The sequence below is a fragment of the Argopecten irradians genome, chromosome 6 (assembly GCF_041381155.1).
Source record: "Argopecten irradians isolate NY chromosome 6, Ai_NY, whole genome shotgun sequence".
Lineage (NCBI taxonomy): Eukaryota > Metazoa > Mollusca > Bivalvia > Pectinida > Pectinidae > Argopecten > Argopecten irradians.
The window spans coordinates 43,102,183-43,123,882 of NC_091139.1; the positions used below are offsets into that span (position 1 = coordinate 43,102,183).

General features: G+C 43.0%; 1 protein-coding gene across 1 annotated transcript in view; it reads left to right on the plus strand.

The window, feature by feature from the left end:
- The window catches only part of LOC138326533 (KICSTOR complex protein SZT2-like), a 142,195-nt gene that overhangs the window by 52,775 nt on the left and 67,720 nt on the right, over positions 1 to 21,700 (plus strand). Inside the window, 8 exon segments of the mRNA XM_069272632.1 lie at positions 7,946 to 8,061; positions 8,363 to 8,514; positions 8,835 to 9,905; positions 11,046 to 11,301; positions 12,590 to 12,809; positions 15,470 to 15,521; positions 16,366 to 16,641; positions 16,850 to 17,069. Coding sequence (XP_069128733.1) covers positions 7,946 to 8,061; positions 8,363 to 8,514; positions 8,835 to 9,905; positions 11,046 to 11,301; positions 12,590 to 12,809; positions 15,470 to 15,521; positions 16,366 to 16,641; positions 16,850 to 17,069 — 2,363 coding nt within the window.

Consider the following 21,700-nt stretch of genomic DNA (forward strand, 5'->3'; position numbering starts at 1 on the left):
CAATGCCATACCATCAGTGCAACAATGCCATACCATCAGTGCAACAATGCCATACCATCAGTGCAACAATGCCATACCATCAGTGCAACAATACCATACCATCTGTCCAACAATTCCATACCATCAGTCCAACAATGTCATACGATCAGTCAAACAATGCCATACCATCAGTCCAACAATGTCATACCATCAGTCCAACAATGCCATACCATCAGTCCAACAATGCCATACCATCAGTCCAAAATGCATCCATCAGTCCAACAATGCCATACCATCAGTCAACAATGCCATACCATCAGTCCAACAATGCCATACCATCAGTGCAACAATGCCATACCATCAGTGCAACAATGCCATACCATCAGTGCAACAATGCCATACCATCAGTCCAACAATGCCATGCCATCAGTTCAACAATGCCATACGATCAGTCCAACAATGCCATACCATCAGTGCAACAATGTCATACCATCAGTCCCAACAATGCCATACAATCAGTGCAACAATGCTTTACGATCAGTCCAACAATGCCATACCATTAGTTCAACAATGCCATACCATCAGTGCAACAATGCCATACCATCAGTCCAACAATGCCATACCATCAGTCCAACAATGCCATACCATCTGTCCAACAATGTCATACCATCAGTCCAACAATACCATACCATTCCTGCAACAATGCCATACCATCTGTCCAACAATTCCATACCATCAGTCCAACAATGTCATACGATCAGTCAAACAATGCCATACCATCAATCCAACAATGCCATACCATTCCTGCAACAATGCCATACCATCTGTCCAACAATACCATACCATCAGTCCAACAATGTCATACGATCAGTCAAACAATGCCATACCATCAGTCCAACAATGTCATACCATCAGTCCAACAATGCCATACCATCAGTCCAACAATGCCATACCATCAGTCCAACAATGCCATACCATCAGTCCAACAATGCCATACCATCAGTCAAACAATGCCATACCATCAGTCCAACAATGCCATACCATCAGTCCAACAATGCCATACCATCAGTCCAACAATGCCATACCATCAGTCCAACAATGCCATACCATCAGTGCAACAATGCCATACCATCAGTGCAACAATGCCATACCATCAGTGCAACAATGCCATACCATCAGTCCAACAATGCCATACCATCAGTCCAACAATGCCATACCATCAGTGCAACAATGCCATACCATCAGTGCAACAATGCCATACCATCATCAACAATGCCATACCATCAGTGCAACAATGCCATTCCATCAGTGCAAGAATGCTTTAACATCAGTCAAAACATGCCATACCATCAGTGCAACAATGCCATACTATCAGTGCAACAATGCCATTCCATCAGCTCAACAATGTCATACCATCAGTGCAACATGCCATTCCATCAGTCCAACAATGCCATTCCATCAGTCCAACAATGCCATACCATCAGTGCAACAATGCCATACCATCAGTCCAACAATGCCATACCATCAGTCCAACAATGCCATTCCATCAGTTCAACCATGCCATACCATCAGTTCAACAATGCCATACCATCAGTGCAACAATGCCATACCATCAGTGCAACAATGCCATACCATCAGTGCAACAATGCCATACCATCAGTCCAACAATGCAATTCCATCAGTTCAACCATGCCATTCCATCAGTTCAACAATGCCATAGCATCAGAACAACAATGCCATTCCATCAGTCCAACAATGCCATTCCATCAGTTCAACCATGCCATACCATCAGTGCAACAATGCCATTCCATCAGTTCAACAATGCCATACCATCAGTACAACAATGCCATTCCATCAGACCAACAATGCCATTCCATCAGACAAACAATGCCATTCCATCAGTTCAACCATGCCATTCCATCATTTCATTAATGCCATGCCATCAATACAACAATGCCATTCCATCAGTCCAACAATGCCATTCCATCAGTTCAACAATGCCATACCATCAGCTCAACAATGCCATACCATCAGTTCAACAATGCCATACCATCAGTGCAACAATGCCATACCATCAGTCAAACAATGCCATTCCATCAGTGCAACAATGCCATTCCATCAGTTCAACAATGCCATTCCATCAGTTCAACAATGCCATACCATCAGTGCAACAATGCCATTCCATCAGTCCAACAATGCCATTCCATCAGTCCAACAATGCCATTCCATCAGTTCAACCATGCCATACCATCAGTGCAACAATGCCATACCATCAGAACAACAATGCCATTCCATCAGTCCAACAATGCCATTCCATCAGTCCAACAATGCCATTCCATCAGTTCAACCATGCCATACCATCAGTGCAACAATGCCATACCATCAGTCCAACAATGCCATTCCATCAGTCCAACAATGCCATTCCATCAGTTCAACCATGCCATACCATCAGTTCAACAATGCCATACCATCAGTGCAACAATGCCATACCATCAGTGCAACAATGCCATACAATCAGTGCAAACAATGCCATACCATCAGTGCAACAATGCCATACCATCAGTCAACAATGCCATTCCATCAGTGCAACAATGCCATACCATCAGTGCAACAATGCCATACCATCAGTGCAACAATGCCATACCATCAGTGCAACAATGCCATACCATCAGTGCAACAATGCCTTACCATCAATCCAACAATGCCATACCATCAGTCAAACAATGTATTACCATCAGTCCAACAATGCCATACCATCAGTGCAACAATGCCATACCATCAGTGCAACAATGCCATACCATCAGTGCAACAATGCCATACCATCAGTGCAACAATGCCATTCCATCAGTCAACATGCCACATACATCAGTCCAACAATGCCATACCATCAGTCCAACAATGCCATTCCATCAGTCCAACAATGCCATTCCATCAGTTCAACAATGCCATACCATCATGTCAACAATGCCATACCATCAGTCAACAATGCCATACCATCAGTCAACAATGCCATACCATCAGTCAACAATGCCATACCATCAGTCCAACAATGCCATTCCATCAGTCCAACAATGCCATACCATCAGTCCAACAATGCCATACCATCAGTGCAACAATGCCATACCATCAGTGCAATAATGCCATGCCATCAGTCCAACAATTCCATACCATCAGTGCAACAATGCCATACCATCAGTGCAACAATGCCATACCATCAGTGCAACAATGCCATACCATCAGTCAAACAATGTATTACCATCAGTCCAACAATGCCATTCCATCAGTCCAACATGCCATCCATCAGTCAACAATGCCATTCCATCAGTTCAACAATGCCATTCCATCATTCCAACAATGCCATCCATCATCAACAATGCCATTCCATCAGTCCAACAATGCCATTCCATCAGTTCAACAATGCCATACCATCAGCTCAACAATGCCATTACCATCAGTCAAACAATGCCATACCATCAGTGCAACAATGCCTTACCATCAGTCAAACAATGCCATTCCATCAGTCCAACAATGCCATTCCATCAGTTCAACAATGCCATACCATCAGTGCAACAATGCCATACCATCAGTAACAATGCCATCCATCAGCCAACAATGCCATTCCATCAGTTCAACAATGCCATACCATCAGTCAACAATGCCATACCATCAGTCAACAATGCCATTCCATCAGCAACATGCCATACCATCAGTCAACAATGCCATACCATCAGTCAAACAATGCCATACCATCAGTCCAACAATGCCATACCATCAGTGCAACAATGCCATACCATCAGTGCAACAATGCCATACCATCAGTGCCATACCATCTGTCCAACAATGCCATACCATCAGTGCAACAATGCCATACCATCAGTGCAACAATGCCATACCATCAGTGCAACAATGCCATACCATCAGTGCAACAATGCCATACCATCAGTGCAACAATGCCATACCATCAGTGCAACAATGCCATACCATCAGTGCAACAATGCCATACCATCAGTGCAACAATGCCATACCATCAGTGCAACAATACCATACCATCAGTCCAACAATGCCATTCCATCAGTCCAACAATGCCATACCATCAGTGCAACAATGCCATACCATCAGTCCAACAATGCCATACCATCAGTCAACAATGCCATACCATCAGTCAACAATGCCATACCATCAGTCCAACAATGCCATTCCATCAGTCCAAACAATGCCATACCATCAGTGCAACAATGCCATACCATCAGTGCAACAATGCCATACCATCAGTCCAACAATGCCATACCATCAGTCCAACAATGCCATACCATCAGTCCAACAATGCCATACCATCAGTGCAACAATGCCATACCATCAGTGCAACAATGCCATACCATCAGTGCAACAATGCCATACCATCAGTGCAACAATGCCATACCATCAGTGCAACAATGCCATACCATCAGTGCAACAATGCCATACCATCAGTGCAACAATGCCATACCATCAGTGCAACAATGCCATACCATCAGTGCAACAATGCCATACCATCAGTGCAACAATGCCATACCATCAGTGCAACAATACCATACCATCAGTGCAACAATGCCATACCATCAGTGCAACAATGCCATACCATCAGTGCAACAATGCCATACCATCAGTGCAACAATGCCATACCATCAGTGCAACAATGCCATACCATCAGTCCAACAATGCCATACCATCAGTCCAACAATGCCATCATCAACCATCAGTGCAACCAATGCCATACCATCAGTGCAACACATGCCATACTATCAGTCCAACAATGCCATTCCATAAGTCCAACAATTCCATACCATCAGTGCAACAATGCCATACCATCAGTGCAACAATGCCTTACCATCAATCCAACAATGCCATACCATCAGTGCAACAATGCCATACCATCAGTCCAACAATGCCTTACCATCAATGCAACAATGCCATACCATCAGTCAAACAATGTATTACCATCAGTCCAACAATGCCATACCATTAGTGCAACAATGCCATACCATCAGTGCACCAATGCCATACCATCATGCAACAACAATACCATACCATCTGTCTTACAATGCCATACCATCAGTGCACAATGCAACAATGCCATACCATCAGTGCAACAATGCCATACCATCAGTGCAACAATGCCATACCATCAGTGCAACAATGCCATACCATCAGTGCAACAATGCCATACCATCAGTGCACCAATGCCATACCATCAGTGCAACAATGCCATACCATCAGTGCAACAATGCCATACCATCAGTCCAACAATGCCATACCATCAGTGCAACAATGCCATACCATCAGTGCAACAATACCATACCATCAGTCCAACAATGCCATTCCATCAGTCCAACAATTCCATACCATCAGTGCAACAATGCCATACCATCAGTGCAACAATGCCTTACCATCAATCCAACAATGCCATACCATCAGTCAAACAATGTATTACCATCAGTCCAACAATTTCATACCATCATTCTAACAATGCTATACCATCACAGAAACAGTGCCATACCATCAGTCCAATAATGCCATGCCATCAGTGCAACAATGCCATACCATCAGTGCAACAATGCCATACCATCAGTGCAACAATGCCATTCCATTAGTACAACAATGCCATACCATCAGTGCAACAATGCCATTCCATCAGTTCAACAATGCCATACCGTCATTCCAACAATACCATACCATCAATCCAACAATGCCATTCCATCAGCCCAACAACGCCATACCATCAGTCCAACATTGCACCTGCATCAGCCGTGACAATAATATAATCACAATAAGTTTTATTTCTTGTCATTTTTACCATCACAAACTCTCATAAAACATACAATGTGTGAATATGGATACTTACATATGATGGTTCAGATCCATAAAAGCATCAATATACTATTGGCATAGTGGTTAATGTTGCATGAAATATTACACGTTTGGAAAGAACGCCTCAGTCAATGCCATATTTCAAACTTTCGAGTAATATTGGAAAACTGAGTTGCATCACGTGATCAACATCGGCAATATATGTAAAGATCGGAATAGATTAATGATTGAGACATCTCTCATATTTTCCTGTGTCTGATCATTGGATGGTATAATAGTAGCTTGAAAAAATGTTGTCCTCAGACGTAGAAAACATATTTTTTTTCTGCAAATAAGTTCTTATTAGGTCACCTGAGACAAAGTCTCAAGTGACCTATTCTAATCACCTTTTGTCCGTCGTCGTCCGTCGTCCGTCGTGCGTCGTGCGTCGTGCGTCGTGCGTCGTCCGTCGTATGTCCGTAAACAATTTACATTTTCGACTTCTTCTCCAAAACTGCTGAAGCAATTTCAATGAAATTTTGCACAAACATTCTAAGGCATAAGGCCTATCAAAATTGTGAATTATATGGTCCCCACCCCCCAGGGGGCTGCCGGAGGGGCCAAAAAGGGTAAAATTTAGTAAAATTTCAAAAATCTTCTTCTCTACTCACAGATGTGGCAGAATCAAATACTCTTCATAGATAGAAAGGTCTTAAGGTCCTTTACAAAAATTGTGAATTATATGACCCTGGGGTCTCTAGTTTCCCCCTGGGGAGGGGGTTAAGTTTACTATAGTTTATATAGGGAAAACACATTTTTGAGCATTATTTGGTCATTTGTAATAGGAAATGAGTCAAATGTTGTCAGAATTGTCAGTATGAGATGGCCATTAAATCCTATTAACAAATTTTCTATGACTGACCCCCAGGGGCCTTAGGGGCGGGGTCAAAAGGGGTTAAATAGGCTAAAACTTCAAAAATCTTCTTCTGAAATTCTGGAAATGGTAGAATCAAATTCTTTTCATAGATAGAAAGGTCTTAAGGTCCTTTACAAAAATTGTGAATTATATGACCCTGGGGTCTCTAGTTTCCCCCTGGGGAGGGGGTTAAGTTTACTATAGTTTATATAGGGAAAACACATTTTTGAGCATTATTTGGTCATTTGTAATAGGAAATGAGTCAAATGTTGTCAGAATTGTCAGTATGAGATGGCCATTAAATCCTATTAACAAATTTTCTATGACTGACCCCCAGGGGCCTTAGGGGCGGGGTCAAAAGGGGTTAAATAGGCTAAAACTTCAAAAATCTTCTTCTGAAATTCTGGAAATGGTAGAATCAAATTCTTTTCATAGATAGAAAGGTCTTAAGGTCCTTTACAAAAATTGTGAATTATATGACCCTGGGGTATCACGTTTCCCCCTGGCCTGGGGAGGGGGTCAAGTTTACTATAGTTTATATAGGGAAAACACATTTATGAGCATTTTTTGCTCAATTTTCATTGGAAACGAGTCAAACTTGGTTTGAATTATTAGCCTGAGATAGCATTTTAACATCATATCCATATTGGTTCAGGCCGACCCCCTGGGGGCAGAGGGGCGGGGCCAAAAAAGGTCAAATAGGCTAAAACTTCAAAAAATATCCTTCTAAAATTCTGGAAATGGTAGAATCAAATACACGTTATAGATGAAAAGGTCTTAAAGTTTGTTTCGTAAAAATTGTAAATTATATGACCCTGGGGTCTCATGTTTCCCCTTGGGGAGGGGGTCAAGTTTACTATACCGGTATATGTCTTTAATTTGTTTCATTATTTGTTTCATTATATATTCTAACTCGGGTGACCGTTAAGGCCCATGGGCCTCTTATAAATAATTAATTAGAGAGAAAACTACGTATGCTTTTATATGATGGATATAATGGAAAAGGAATTCCACCCTTAGCCATCCTACATTAGCTCTGTTTTCTCTCAGCCTCGGGTTTTACCTGATTTAGTAACACCTCAGGTAGAATATCCCTATCCTTTATACCCTCATATGTAATATATATATATAAATATCTTATAATCTCACCTTTTTATTTGATGACTGATACATTTATCTCCTTTTTCCTGATGCCTCAGTCAATGTAATTGTTGATATTTACAGCTGTACCCCCCAGATCTGGAGTGTATCTCGTGTCTGGTGACGTTTGAACATCTCGTGTATGTGTGTCAGAATACTTTTGCTGTCCCCAACAGCGTGGAATGGCTACAAGATGGCAGGTGCGTACAAATAAATGCTATAAACGTACATATTTTAGTGCTATAAGCAATTGATTGTGCCAAAAGGAATACATTTAGTATAAGAGGGAAAATCCATCTTGAAATGTAATTAAACCTATTCAGCTTACCTGTAATTGAAAGGTAACGCTGCCCTGGCATGGGTGTTCCATCTCAAAACTGTTAACATTTTTGAGATATGTTTTGTGATGAATTATAGGTCCAAAAATTACCACCCCACACCATTTGGATATGGGTCAATCATCTAGGAGTGAGAGAATTTGTTTTGTGTATCTCCTTTCAGTTACTCCAGCAGTACTGATTTTGTGCCCCTGTACGTGGATGACATGCTAGGAAACCCACACACAATACATCAGCTTCCTTTACCGTTTGACATTTTGTCCTTGTTGCCTCGTAGTCAGCAGGCGGAGCTTCTGGTTTCAACCTACAAAATTGGTATGTCTAAGTAGAAATTGGTATGTTTAAGTATAAATTGATGTATTTAAGTATAAATCGGTATGCTAAACTATAAATTGGTATGCTAAACTATAAATTTGTATGTTTTCGTGTAAATTGGTATGCTTTTGTATAAATTGGTACATTTATCTATAAACCTCTCCCAAAAATTGGACTGTTTAAGTATATCCTTTTCCTTTCTACAAAATACAGCATAAAATGATAGATTAAATACTGTAAATCACAGTATACATTTGTTATAGTAGAATACAAGCAACATGAATGTGTGGGGTTTAAATGTTGTTTTAATTAAATTGCAGCCAATCCAAGGGAAGATGAGATCCAGAGGGATATCAAGGGCTCTAACAACCTATTCTTCAACCTCATGTTTGAAAAACTTAAAGAAACTACCCAAAGGGAGGTAACTCTCTCAGCAACGGACAGTTTCCGGTTCCTGTACTTACTGAAGAGAAGGCCCAGAGATTGCTCCGGTCATCCTTTTCCTTTCTCGTTTGAGGATGATCTAGACCAGCCTCTCGAGGATGAAGTTACTGACCCAGGCGTTCTGGGAGAACTTGCAAATGAGCAAAAGAAACTTTTTAACTTCAAGAGAATGAGGAAATATCCTCTCTGGCGATGTTTTGTTCGAACGTCCAGTAACACCAGAATGTTTCTAACATTTCTCCCAGCTTCCTTTGATGACCTCTTGAAGTTAAATGACCTTGAGGAAATTGTGAAATCCAAATCTAGCTCAATGTGTGAGGATGGTATCAAAGATGGCAGCTTAGGTAGAAACGCTAAACTAAAGGTCGATGTTACATGTTTGGAGTCATCACATGGTGTATCTGACTCCGACACAAACACGCTCATCGACAGAACTGAAGGGTCGGACGCTGAGATTCTACAAAAAGGCAAAACAGCCGACTTAGAAGACCACGAGCAGATGGAATTAGAAGCCATGGAGAGGGAGGACATTGTTAGCGATCTGCCTGGAAAGCTGGAGGAGGATGTGAACAAGGAAAGTAAATATGTGTCATGTGTTGTTCCAATGTACGTGTATGAGTGTTATCTGAACAATGTTACAGACTCGCTGATAAACCCTTGGACGTTCGAACTATCACCAGACATCTATGAGGACTGTACATTTCAAACAAGAGGGGAGAGTTTGGATACCCCTGGGGGGAAGGGCCACTTGTTCCGTTTTCCGTTGTTTGACCGTGACTCTACACCTGGTAGCGATGATAAAGATGACTACGAGACTCTTCACCAGATACTCCGATGTAGCCAATCACAGGAGCGCAGGATGACCGAGAGTTCGGTAGATGGTACGGAGGACCTGAAGATTCACTGTACTTTTCTCTCTGACATCTACTCCAGCTGTTTTGTCAATGGTAAGGCTGCTCATGTTGTCTGGAAACAAACTTTTGTCATGTGGTATTTTTATTTTCAAGCCTCCACACCCACACACACACACAAATCCAAAGATAATCCTGACTTTCGCTTATTCTGTGTTAACAGAGTCATGTGCTCTTGAGGGAAGCTTTACTTATGCCATTGGTTTTTCAGTGAAAATGATTTTGTTTACTCTGAATGATATATTACTCTTATAAAAACTTATGTAACAATCAATGCCTCATTTGTCAGAGAAACAATAGAGCAATACAGATTGAATTGAATAGGTAAGCAATACTGCTTGGTGACGCATCATGAAAGAAAAAAAACTTTGTTATATTATTAAAACTTAACTACATTCTTGGGTTGAAAATATTATTCAACCATTTTGTGTATAATTTATTTGCCATTGTTGTAGGAGTGTTCCAGTGTATAATTTATTTGCCAATGTTGTAGGGGTGTTCCAGTGTATAATTTATTTGCCATGTTGTAAGAATGTTCCAGTGTATAATTTATTTGGCAATGTTGTAGGAGTGTTCCTATGTATAATTTATTTGCCAATGTTGTAAGAGTGTTCCAGTGTATAATTCATTTGCCAATATTGTAGGGGTGCTCCAGTGTATAATTTATTTGCTAGCGTCGTAGTGTGTTCCAGTGTATAATTTATTTGCCAATGTTGTAGGAGTGTTCTACTGTATAATTTATTTGCCAATGTTGTAGGGGTGTTCTAGTGAATAATTTATTTGCCAATGTTGTAGGAGTGTTCTAGTGTATAATTTATTTGCCAATGTTGAAGGCGTGTTCCAGTGTATAATTTATTTGCCAATGTTGTAGGGGTGTTCCAGTGTATAATTGATTTGCCAATGTTGTAGTGGTGTTCCAGTATATAATTTATTTGCCAATATTGTAGGAGTGTTCCAGTGCATAATTTATTTGCCAATGTTGTAGGATTGTTCCAGTGTATAATTTATTTGCCAATGTTGTAGAAGTGTTCCGGTGTATAATTTATTTGTCAATGTTGTAGGAGTGTTCCAGAGTATTATTTATTTGCCAATGTTGTAAGAGTGTTCCTGTGTATAATTTATTTGCAAATGTTGTAAGAGTGTTCCCGAGTATAAATTTATTTGCCAATGTTGTAGGGGTGTTCCAGAGTCTACAGCAAGGCTACTTCATGGCACCAGAGGACATAGATTCTGTCATTTACAATATGTGTACAGAGTCGTTTCCCTTGGAGACTGACATTACGACATTCTTGTTAGCATCATGTCGGCATTTCCGTCAGATCGTGGAGACAGCCCAGTCTGAACAGGGAACTAAAGAGCAGGATAAGCCAGCAGACGAAACGAACAGACGGACGTCAGTCAGATTCATGGAGAATCTAGATGAAACAGATGGGTAAGGGGTCTAAGGAGAATTTTTTAATTTTTTTTATTAAAGCCCCTTGATAAAGATAGATAGATAAATTGAATTCCAACCTTTATAAATAGTCACAGAAGATAGTCCATGTAAATGACCTATTACTTACTTTGGTCCATGTAAATGACCTATCACTTACTTTGGTCCATGTAAATGACCTGTCACTTACTTTGGTCCATGTAAATGACCTATCACTTACTTTGGTCCATGTAAATGACCTATCACTTACTTTGGTCCATGTAAATGACCTATCACTTACTTTGGTCCATGTAAATGACCTATCACTTACTTTGGTCCATGTAAATGACCTATCACTTACTTTGGTCCATGTAAATGACCTATCACTTACTTTGGTCCATGTAAATGACCTATCACTTACTTTGGTCCATTACACTTACTTGGTCCATGTAATGACTATCACTTACTTTGGTCCATGTAAATGTAATGACCTATCACTTACTTTGGTCCATGTAAATGACCTATCACTTACTTTGGTCCATGTAAATGACCTATCACTTACTTTGGTCCATGTAAATGACCTATCACTTACTTTGGTCCATGTAAATGACCTATCACTTACTTTGGTCCATGTAAATGACCTATCACTTACTTTGGTCCATGTAAATGACCTATCACTTACTTTGGTCCATGTAAATGATGACTATCACTACTTTGGTCCATGTAAATGACCTATCACTTACTTTGGTCCATGTAAATGACCTATCACTTACTTTGGTCCATGTAAATGACCTATCACTTACTTTGGTCCATGTAAATGACCTATCACTTACTTTGGTCCATGTAAATGACCTATCACTTACTTTGGTCCATGTAAATGACCTATCACTTACTTTGGTCCATGTAAATGACCTATCACTTACTTTTACTTACTTTGGTCCATGTAAATGACCTATCACTTATTTCGTCCATGTAAATGACCTATCACTTACTTTGGTCCCTGTAAATGACCTACCACTCACTTTGGTCTATGTAAATGACCTACCACTTACTTTGGGATCAACTTTCAATAGGCAAGTGGGACTCAATGTTTTATGCAAAGTGAAAAAGAGCTATTTTTAATATCAAATAGATAATTAAAATTCAACCAAATATTGGCTTAATATACTGTACTACTCTACAAATGACAACCATAAAAATCATCAGTTGCTTGTCTAACAATTAGGAATTTTTCAACTTCTAATATACTATTCCTCCTGTTGAGAATGTTTAAAAAAAATAAATGATACACAATATTTTCCTTTACCAGAAGTGACTCCAGCGTAAAACCAGTCCCTACCATCCTCCAGCTCCCTAGTGCCCTGGTAAAGCTTCAGACACAGACTTCTGGTCGGTGCGAGTACCAGGAGGGTCTGCACAGTCTCATACGACGCAAGTTCACCGACATCACCCAGAAATGGTTCCAGCTCGTCCCCAACTATCCTAACTACTACTTCTACTGCCCTGAGTCAGTACCACAGGATAGCTCAGTAAGTTCTAACTTGTCCTCAACTATCCTAACTACTACTTCTACTGCCCTGAGTCAGTACCACAGGATAGTTCAGTAAGTTCTAACTCGTCCTCAACTATCCTAACTACTACTTCTACTGCCCCTAGTCAGTACCACAGGATCGCACGGTAAGTTCTAACTTGCCCTCAACTATCCTAACTACTACTTCTACTGCCCTGAGTCAGTACCACAGGATAGCTCGGTAAGTTCTAACTTGTCCTCAACTATCCTAACTACTACTTCTACTGCCCCGAGTCAGTACCACAGGATAGCTCAGTAAGTTCTAACTCGTCCCCAACTATCCTAACTACTACTTCTACTGCCCCAAGTCAGTACCACAGGATAGCTCAGTAAGTTCAAACTTGTCTTCAACTATCCTAACTACTACTTCTACTGCCCCAAGTCAGTACCACAGGATAGCTCAGTAAGTTCTAACTCGTCCTCAACTATCCTAACTACTACTTCTACTGCCCCGAGTCAGTACCACAGGATAGCTCAGTAAGTTCTAACTTGTCCCCAAATATCCTAGCTACTTCTTCTACTGCCCCGAGTCAGTACCACAGGATAGCTCAGTAAGTTCTAACTCGTCCCGAACTATCCTAACTACTACTTCTACATACATGCCATACCTCCCGGCGTGAGACAAAACCTCCCGTATTTTAAAGCCTTTTATTGTCTCCAGGCAGGAGAGTCTAAATTCCCGATTTCTATAAACCCCTCCGTTTTATTTTCGTTGCCACATTTGTGTACATGCTAGGTTAATTTTAGCACGAGAGTAACCACTCCCTGACCCCCTGACCAACACCCAAGTGGCCCTAATTAGCAGCCTTGGGCTATTTCCACCTTGGCTTGTGGTGTCACTTTCACTCACGTCTGTGTATTACGTAAACTGAAGTCAAGCAGCCGATCGGCTGCCTAGAAAACAATCAGCTGGCCTTTCAATAAATTTTATGACTACAGCTAGTGAGCATTACAACAAAACAAATACTGCTTACAACTGTGAATGATTTACTCACGTTTTTAATGTTAAATAGGCCTATCTGTATTTGATGGATGTCACAAACTTTGCAATCGTAATGGCCGCCATTTTGGGTAATTGTAATAGATGATCCGGATTTTATAGAATTTCCGGATTTCCTAATAACCACGTTTTTAAAAATGGAAAAAGTATTATTTTTTTTTAGAATTTCTGTGTGAATTTATTTTTAGAAAAAAAAAAATATATTAATTATATAAAAAATTATCAGTAGTAACTGAATTTAAATAAATAAAATTAAAAAGAAATTTACTTTTTTTCTCTCTCAGATTAAATTACATTTTGAATACTACTGTAACGATTCTGGTTTTTTTTTAATTTAGTGCTTGTAAATGTAAGAACTTTATCTAAGTTAATTATCCGTTATTGTGAAAGATTATTAAAAAGCCCAGTCCAATATTTCGAACAATAAAACTGCTCCAGAACTGGGTGTATATAGGGATGTGACTACTTTTGCAAAACCACACATTCCTTTATTTCAGTAAAATTCAATATGAATGCAGAATTTCATCATAAAAAAGCAGATATTTAATTTATTCATATATGTTGCGCGTATACCTCCCTCTTTTGAGACCAAAATCCCTCAAAATGGTTATCAATCTCCCTCACCACCCCTAGAAAAATATGGCATGTATGCTTCTACTGCCCCGAGTCAGTACCACAGGATAGCTCAGTAAGTTCTAACTCGTCCCCAACTACCCTAACTACTACTTCTACTGCCCCGAGTCAGTACTACAGGATAGCTCAGTAAGTTCTAACTCGTCCTCAACTACCCTAACTACTACTTCTACTGCCCCGAGTCAGTACTACAGGATAGCTCAGTAAGTTCTAACTCGTCCTCAACTATCCTAACTACTACTTCTACTGCCCCTAGTCAGTACCACAGGATCGCACGGTAAGTTCTAACTTGCCCTCAACTATCCTAACTACTACTTCTACTGCCCTGAGTCAGTACCACAGGATAGCTCAGTAAGTTCTAACTTGTCCTCAACTATCCTAACTACTACTTCTACTGCCCTGAGTCAGTACCACAGGATAGTTCAGTAAGTTCTAACTCGTCCTCAACTACCTAACTACTACTTCTACTGCCCCTAGTCAGTACCACAGGATCGCACGGTAAGTTCTAACTTGCCCTCAACTATCCTAACTACTACTTCTACTGCCCCGAGTCAGTACTACAGGATAGCTCAGTAAGTTCTAACTTGTCCCCAACTACCTACCTAACTACTACTTCTACTGCCCCGAGTCAGTACCACAGGATAGCTCAGTAAGTTCTAACTCGTCCCCAACTATCCTAACTACTACTTCTACTGCCCCGAGTCAGTACCACAGGATAGCTCAGTAAGTTCTAACTCGTCCCCAACTACCCTAACTACAACTTCAACTACACTGAGTCATAGAATAGAAACTACGATTGCTGTTTTAGCTTCAACCGGTGGGGGACTTGATTTTATTTTATTGTTGTAATTAAAAAATGAAAAAGTTTTTGATAATTTATTTGGAATTAACACATTCCAACTACTTCCACTATATCCTTAATTAGTGTTACATATGTATAATGTAATTAATGAAGATGTTGTGGAACTTCTGCTTTTTCATTTCAGATGGACTCTGATGAAAAAGACATGGATGAACATACAGAGGGACCTACTATTGGTAAGCCTACTGTAATTAGTTTTATGTATGGATGTAGGATACAGGAACTGTATAATTCAACCCTAAATCTTTCATCTGTAAAATGTGAATGCTCCAAGATCAATCAACTTATTATTATATATTGTGTAATATCAGGCTACTGGTATTGTTTATAGTTTTTAATTTTTCATAAAATTTGATTGAATTTGTTCATGCGTCTTTATTATCAACTTACGACACATTGAATGTTATATTATATATCTGCTATAACACATGACAGATGGTCAAAAGTGTACTTGTTCAAAATGGTTACCTACTAGATTGATGTTTACATGGGATTATCTGCAAATAAAAACACCCCCCTACCCCCCAACCAATTTTTATCTTTATTTCTTTTCTGAGTGGGAGATCTTATTTGTGGTGAAATACGGTTATAGAAATATCAATTGAGTAAATATAGGTGAACATTATTACAGCTTACTATGCATGTATTACTGACTCTGACCTTGACCCAATTTGAGACACTGAAACTATAAATTTCTGACCTTCACATATTTGGAGACAGTGTTCTCTATTTTTGTAACCTTGACTATCATTTTAAACAATTCATGAATTTTCTGGCCTTTACCCACTTTAATACCATTGATTTGATATGACCTTGACCTCATTTTAGATCTTGTACCCTTCATTGGTGAGGACTTTGACCTTGACCTCTGTTTTAATCTGATGCTCACCATTGGTAATGGCAGTGAACTTGACCTCTGTTTAGATCTTGTGCCTATCATTGGTTATGACTTTGACCTTGACCTCTGTTTATATCTGGTGCCCTTCGTTGATTTTGACTATGACCTTGACCTCTTTTCAGATCTGGTGCCCTCCATTGATGATGACCTCAGCTTTAAGATGACGGAGCAGGAGGACGGATTTCTGTTGGTCTACAAGAGTGACGATGCTGATCATAGTTCGATGGCCACTACCCTGGACTCTAATGAATCGTTTGGCTCTGAGGAAGACTTGTGTCCTGAACTGGCAGACGATGACAGTAACAATACAGGTCCCCTCTTTGTCCACTTTACTTGTACAGTGAAGAGCCGCATGCAGTACAAGGATGTGTCAGTCCAGACTCTTATCCCATGTCTAGGTATGTATCACTTGATGGAATTAGGTTTTATTTTGTAGTAGCATCTGTCTAGGTCGATTATCTGTAACCAGGTAGCTCAGTTGATAGAGCATCTGGTCCTTAGTTTGAACCTGGGTTAAGCCGCCACTTATGTCTCGCCTCCTGTTATAACCTATTTCACTGCACTTGGAAGAAATATCTGTTTAAGAACCTTCTTTCTTTTTCCCAGATGAAATTTTAATTGCTGAGGAGAAGGAACAGTCAACAAGAGATCCGATGGAGTTACAACTGGGTGACCTTAAAATAACCTTTGATCTCCATTGTTTAACACTACAATCTGACTCTGACATGCAAACCAAGCCCGCGTATCAAAGGATGTTGTCTACCTCCAGTGAGGCTGAATCTCAGTCCCCTAGCTCAGAGACAGAGGGCTCAAGTTCTGTTCAGGTGTAAGTATGGCCGACACTCTCACTCCCATAGCTCAGAGACAGGGGGCTCAAGTTCTGTTCAGGTGTAAGTATGGCCGAATCTCAGTCCCCTAGCTCAGAGACAAGGGGGCTCAAGTTCTGTTCAGGTGTAAGTATGGCCGAATCTCAGTCCCCTAGCTCAGAGACAAGGGGGCTCAAGTTCTGTTCAGGTGTAAGTATGGCCGAATCTCAGTCCCCTAGCTCAGAGACAGGGGGCTCAAGTTGTGTTCAGGTGTAAGTATGGCCGAATCTCAGTCCCCTAGCTCAGAGACAGAGGCTGGCCGGGGCTCAAGTTCTGTTCAGGTGTAAGTATGGCCGAATCTCAGTCCCCTAGCTCAGAGACAAGGGGGCTCAAGTTCTGTTCAGGTGTAAGTATGGCCGAATCTCAGTCCCCTAGCTCAGAGACAGAGGGGCGGGCTCAAGTTCTGTTCAGGTGTAAGTATGGCCGAATCTCAGTCCCCTAGCTCAGAGACAGGGGGCTCAAGTTCTGTTCAGGTGTAAGTATGGCCGAATCTCAGTCCCCTAGCTCAGAGACAGAGCTGGCGGGGCTCAAGTTCTGTTCAGGTGTAAGTATGGCCGAATCTCAGTCCCCTAGCTCAGAGACAAGGGGGCTCAAGTTCTGTCAGGTGTAAGTATGGCCGAATCTCAGTCCCCTAGCTCAGAGACAAGGGGGCTCAAGTTCTGTTCAGGTGTAAGTATGGCCGAATCTCAGTCCCCTAGCTCAGAGACAGGGGGCTCAAGTTCTGTTCAGGTGTAAGTATGGCCGAATCTCAGTCCCCTAGCTCAGAGACAGGGGGCTCAAGTTCTGGCTCCAAGTTCTGTTCAGGTGTAAGTATGGCCGAATCTCAGTCCCCTAGCTCAGAGACAAGGGGGCTCAAGTTCTGTTCAGGTGTAAGTATGGCCGAATCTCAGTCCCCTAGCTCAGAGACAGAGGCTGGCCGGGGCTCAAGTTCTGTTCAGGTGTAAGTATGGCCGAATCTCAGTCCCCTAGCTCAGAGACAGGGGGCTCAAGTTGTGTTCAGGTGTAAGTATGGCCGACATCTCATTCCCCTAGCTCAGAGACAGGGGGCTCAAGTTCTGTTCAGGTGTAAGTATGGCCGAATCTCAGTCCCCTAGCTCAGAGACAGGGGGCTCAAGTTGTGTTCAGGTGTAAGTATGGCCGAATCTCAGTCCCCTAGCTCAGAGACAGGGGGCTCAAGTTGTGTTCAGTGTAAGTATGGCCGAATCTCAGTCCCCTAGCTCAGAGACAGGCCAAGTTGTGTTCAGGTGTAAGTATCATTCCCCTAGCTCAGAGACAGTAAGGCTGGCCGGGGCTCAAGTTCTGTTCAGGTGTAAGTATGGCCGAATCTCAGTCCCCTAGCTCAGAGACAGGGGGCTCAAGTTCTGTTCAGGTGTAAGTATGGCCGAATCTCAGTCCCCTAGCTCAGAGACAGAGGCTGGCCGGGGCTCAAGTTCTGTTCAGGTGTAAGTATGGCCGAATCTCAGTCCCCTAGCTCAGAGACAAGGGGGCTCAAGTTCTGTTCAGGTGTAAGTATGGCCGAATCTCAGTCCCCTAGCTCAGAGACAGGGGCTGGGGGGCTCAAGTTCTGTTCAGGTGTAAGTATGGCCGAATCTCAGTCCCCTAGCTCAGAGACAAGGGGGCTCAAGTTCTGTTCAGGTGTAAGTATGGCCGAATCTCAGTCCCCTAGCTCAGAGACAGAGGCTGGCCGGGGCTCAAGTTTGTTCAGGTGTAAGTATGGCCGAAGGTCCCTAGCTAGGGGCTCAGTTTGTCAGGTGTAGCCGAATCTCAGTCCCTAGCTCCCTAGCTCAGTAGTCCCTAGCTCAGAGACAGGGGGCTCAAGTTCTGTTCAGGTGTAAGTATGGCCGAATCTCAGTCCCCTAGCTCAGAGACAGGGGGCTCAAGTTCTGTTCAGGTGTAAGTATGGCCGAATCTCAGTCCCCTAGCTCAGAGACAGAGGCTGGCCGGGGCTCAAGTTCTGTTCAGGTGTAAGTATGGCCGAATCTCAGTCCCCTAGCTCAGAGACAGGGGGCTCAAGTTCTGTTCAGGTGTAAGTATGGCCGAATCTCAGTCCCCTAGCTCAGAGACAGAGGCTGGCCGGGGCTCAAGTTCTGTTCAGGTGTAAGTATGGCCGAATCTCAGTCCCCTAGCTCAGAGACAAGGGGGCTCAAGTTCTGTTCAGGTGTAAGTATGGCCGAATCTCAGTCCCCTAGCTCAGAGACAGAGGCTGGCCGGGGCTCAAGTTCTGTTCAGGTGTAAGTATGGCCGAATCTCAGTCCCCTAGCTCAGAGACAGAGGCTGGCCGGGGCTCAAGTTGTGTTCAGGTGTAAGTATGGCCGAATCTCAGTCCCCTAGCTCAGAGACAAGGGGGCTCAAGTTCTGTTCAGGTGTAAGTATGGCCGAATCTCAGTCCCCTAGCTCAGAGACAGAGGCTGGCCGGGGCTCAAGTTCTGTTCAGGTGTAAGTATGGCCGAATCTCAGTCCCCTAGCTCAGAGACAGAGGCTGGCCGGGGCTCAAGTTCTGTTCAGGTGTAAGTATGGCCGAATCTCAGTCCCCTAGCTCAGAGACAAGGGGGCTCAAGTTCTGTCCAGGTGTAAGTATGGCCGACATTCTCATTCCCCTAGCTCAGAGACAGGGGGCTCAAGTTCTGTTCAGGTGTAAGTATGGCCGAATCTCAGTCCCCTAGCTCAGAGACAGGGGGCTCAAGTTCTGTTCAGGTGTAAGTATGGCCGAATCTCAGTCCCCTAGCTCAGAGACAGGGGCTGGCCGGGGCTCAAGTTGTGTTCAGGTGTAAGTATGGCCGAATCTCAGTCCCCTAGCTCAGAGACAAGGGGGCTCAAGTTCTGTTCAGGTGTAAGTATGGCCGAATCTCAGTCCCCTAGCTCAGAGACAGAGGCTGGCCGGGGCTCAAGTTCTGTTCAGGTGTAAGTATGGCCGAATCTCAGTCCCCTAGCTCAGAGACAGGGGGCTCAAGTTGTGTTCAGGTGTAAGTATGGCCGAATCTCAGTCCCCTAGCTCAGAGACAGAGGCAAGGGGGCTCAAGTTCTGTTCAGGTGTAAGTATGGCCGAATCTCAGTCCCCTAGCTCAGAGACAGGGGGCTCAAGTTCTGTTCAGGTGTAAGTATGGCCGACATTCTCATTCCCCTAGCTCAGAGACAGAGGCTGGCCGGGGCTCAAGTTCTGTTCAGGTGTAAGTATGGCCGAATCTCAGTCCCCTAGCTCAGAGACAGGGGGCTCAAGTTGTGTTCAGATGTAAGTATGGCCGACATTCTCATTCCCCTAGCTCAGAGACAGAGGCTGGCCGGGGCTCAAGTTCTGTTCAGGTGTAAGTATGGCCGAATCTCAGTCCCCTAGCTCAGAGACAGAGGCTGGCCGGGGCTCAAGTTCTGTTCAGGTGTAAGTATGGCCGAATCTCAGTCCCCTAGCTCAGAGACAGAGGCTGGCCGGGGCTCAAGTTCTGTTCAGGTGTAAGTATGGCCGAATCTCAGTCCCCTAGCTCAGAGACAGAGGCTGGCCGGGGCTCAAGTTCTGTTCAGGTGTAAGTATGGCCGAATCTCAGTCCCCTAGCTCAGAGACAGAGGCTGGCCGGGGCTCAAGTTCTGTCCAGGTGTAAGTATGGCCGAATCTCAGTCCCCTAGCTCAGAGACAGGGGGCTCAAGTTCTGTCCAGGTGTAAGTATGGCCGAATCTCAGTCCCCTAGCTCAGAGAGAGCAAGGGGGCTCAAGTTCTGTCCAGGTGTAAGTATGGCCGAATCTCAGTCCCCTAGCCTCAGAGACAGGGGGCTCAAGTTCTGTTCAGGTGTAAGTATGGCCGAATCTCAGTCCCCTAGCTCAGAGACAGAGGCTGGCCGGGGCTCAAGTTCTGTTCAGGTGTAAGTATGGCCGAATCTCAGTCCCCTAGCTCAGAGACAGGGGGCTCAAGTTCTGTTCAGGTGTAAGTATGGCCGAATCTCAGTCCCCTAGCTCAGAGACAGAGGCTGGCCGGGGCTCAAGTTCTGTTCAGGTGTAAGTATGGCCGAATCTCAGTCCCCTAGCTCAGAGACAGAGGCTGGCCGGGGCTCAAGTTCTGTCCAGGTGTAAGTATGGCCGAATCTCAGTCCCCTAGCTCAGAGACAGAGGCTGGCCGGGGCTCAAGTTCTGTTCAGGTGTAAGTATGGCCGAATCTCAGTCCCCTAGCTCAGAGACAAGGGGGCTCAAGTTCTGTTCAGGTGTAAATATGGCCGAATCTCACTCCCCTAGCTCAGAGACAGGGGTCTCAAGTTCTGTTCAGGTGTAAGTATGGCCGAATCTCAGTCCCCTAGCTCAGAGACAGGGGGCTCAAGTTGTGTTCAGGTGTAAGTATGGCCGACATTCTCATTCCCCTAGCTCAGAGACAGGGGGCTCAAGTTGTGTTCAGATGTAAGTATGCTGAATCTCAGTATCCTAGTTGAGAGACAGGGGGCTCAGGTTCTGTTCAGGTTTAAGTATGCTGAAATTGTTCATCATAAAATTCTTATAAAAATCTGATATCTAGAATCTGGATATCACATTACAGTCCACAAAATGAGAAGGGAGAGGTCATATAAAATTGTGTAGCCGCCACCATCTTACACAGCATCAGTTTCTGTTTTCATAT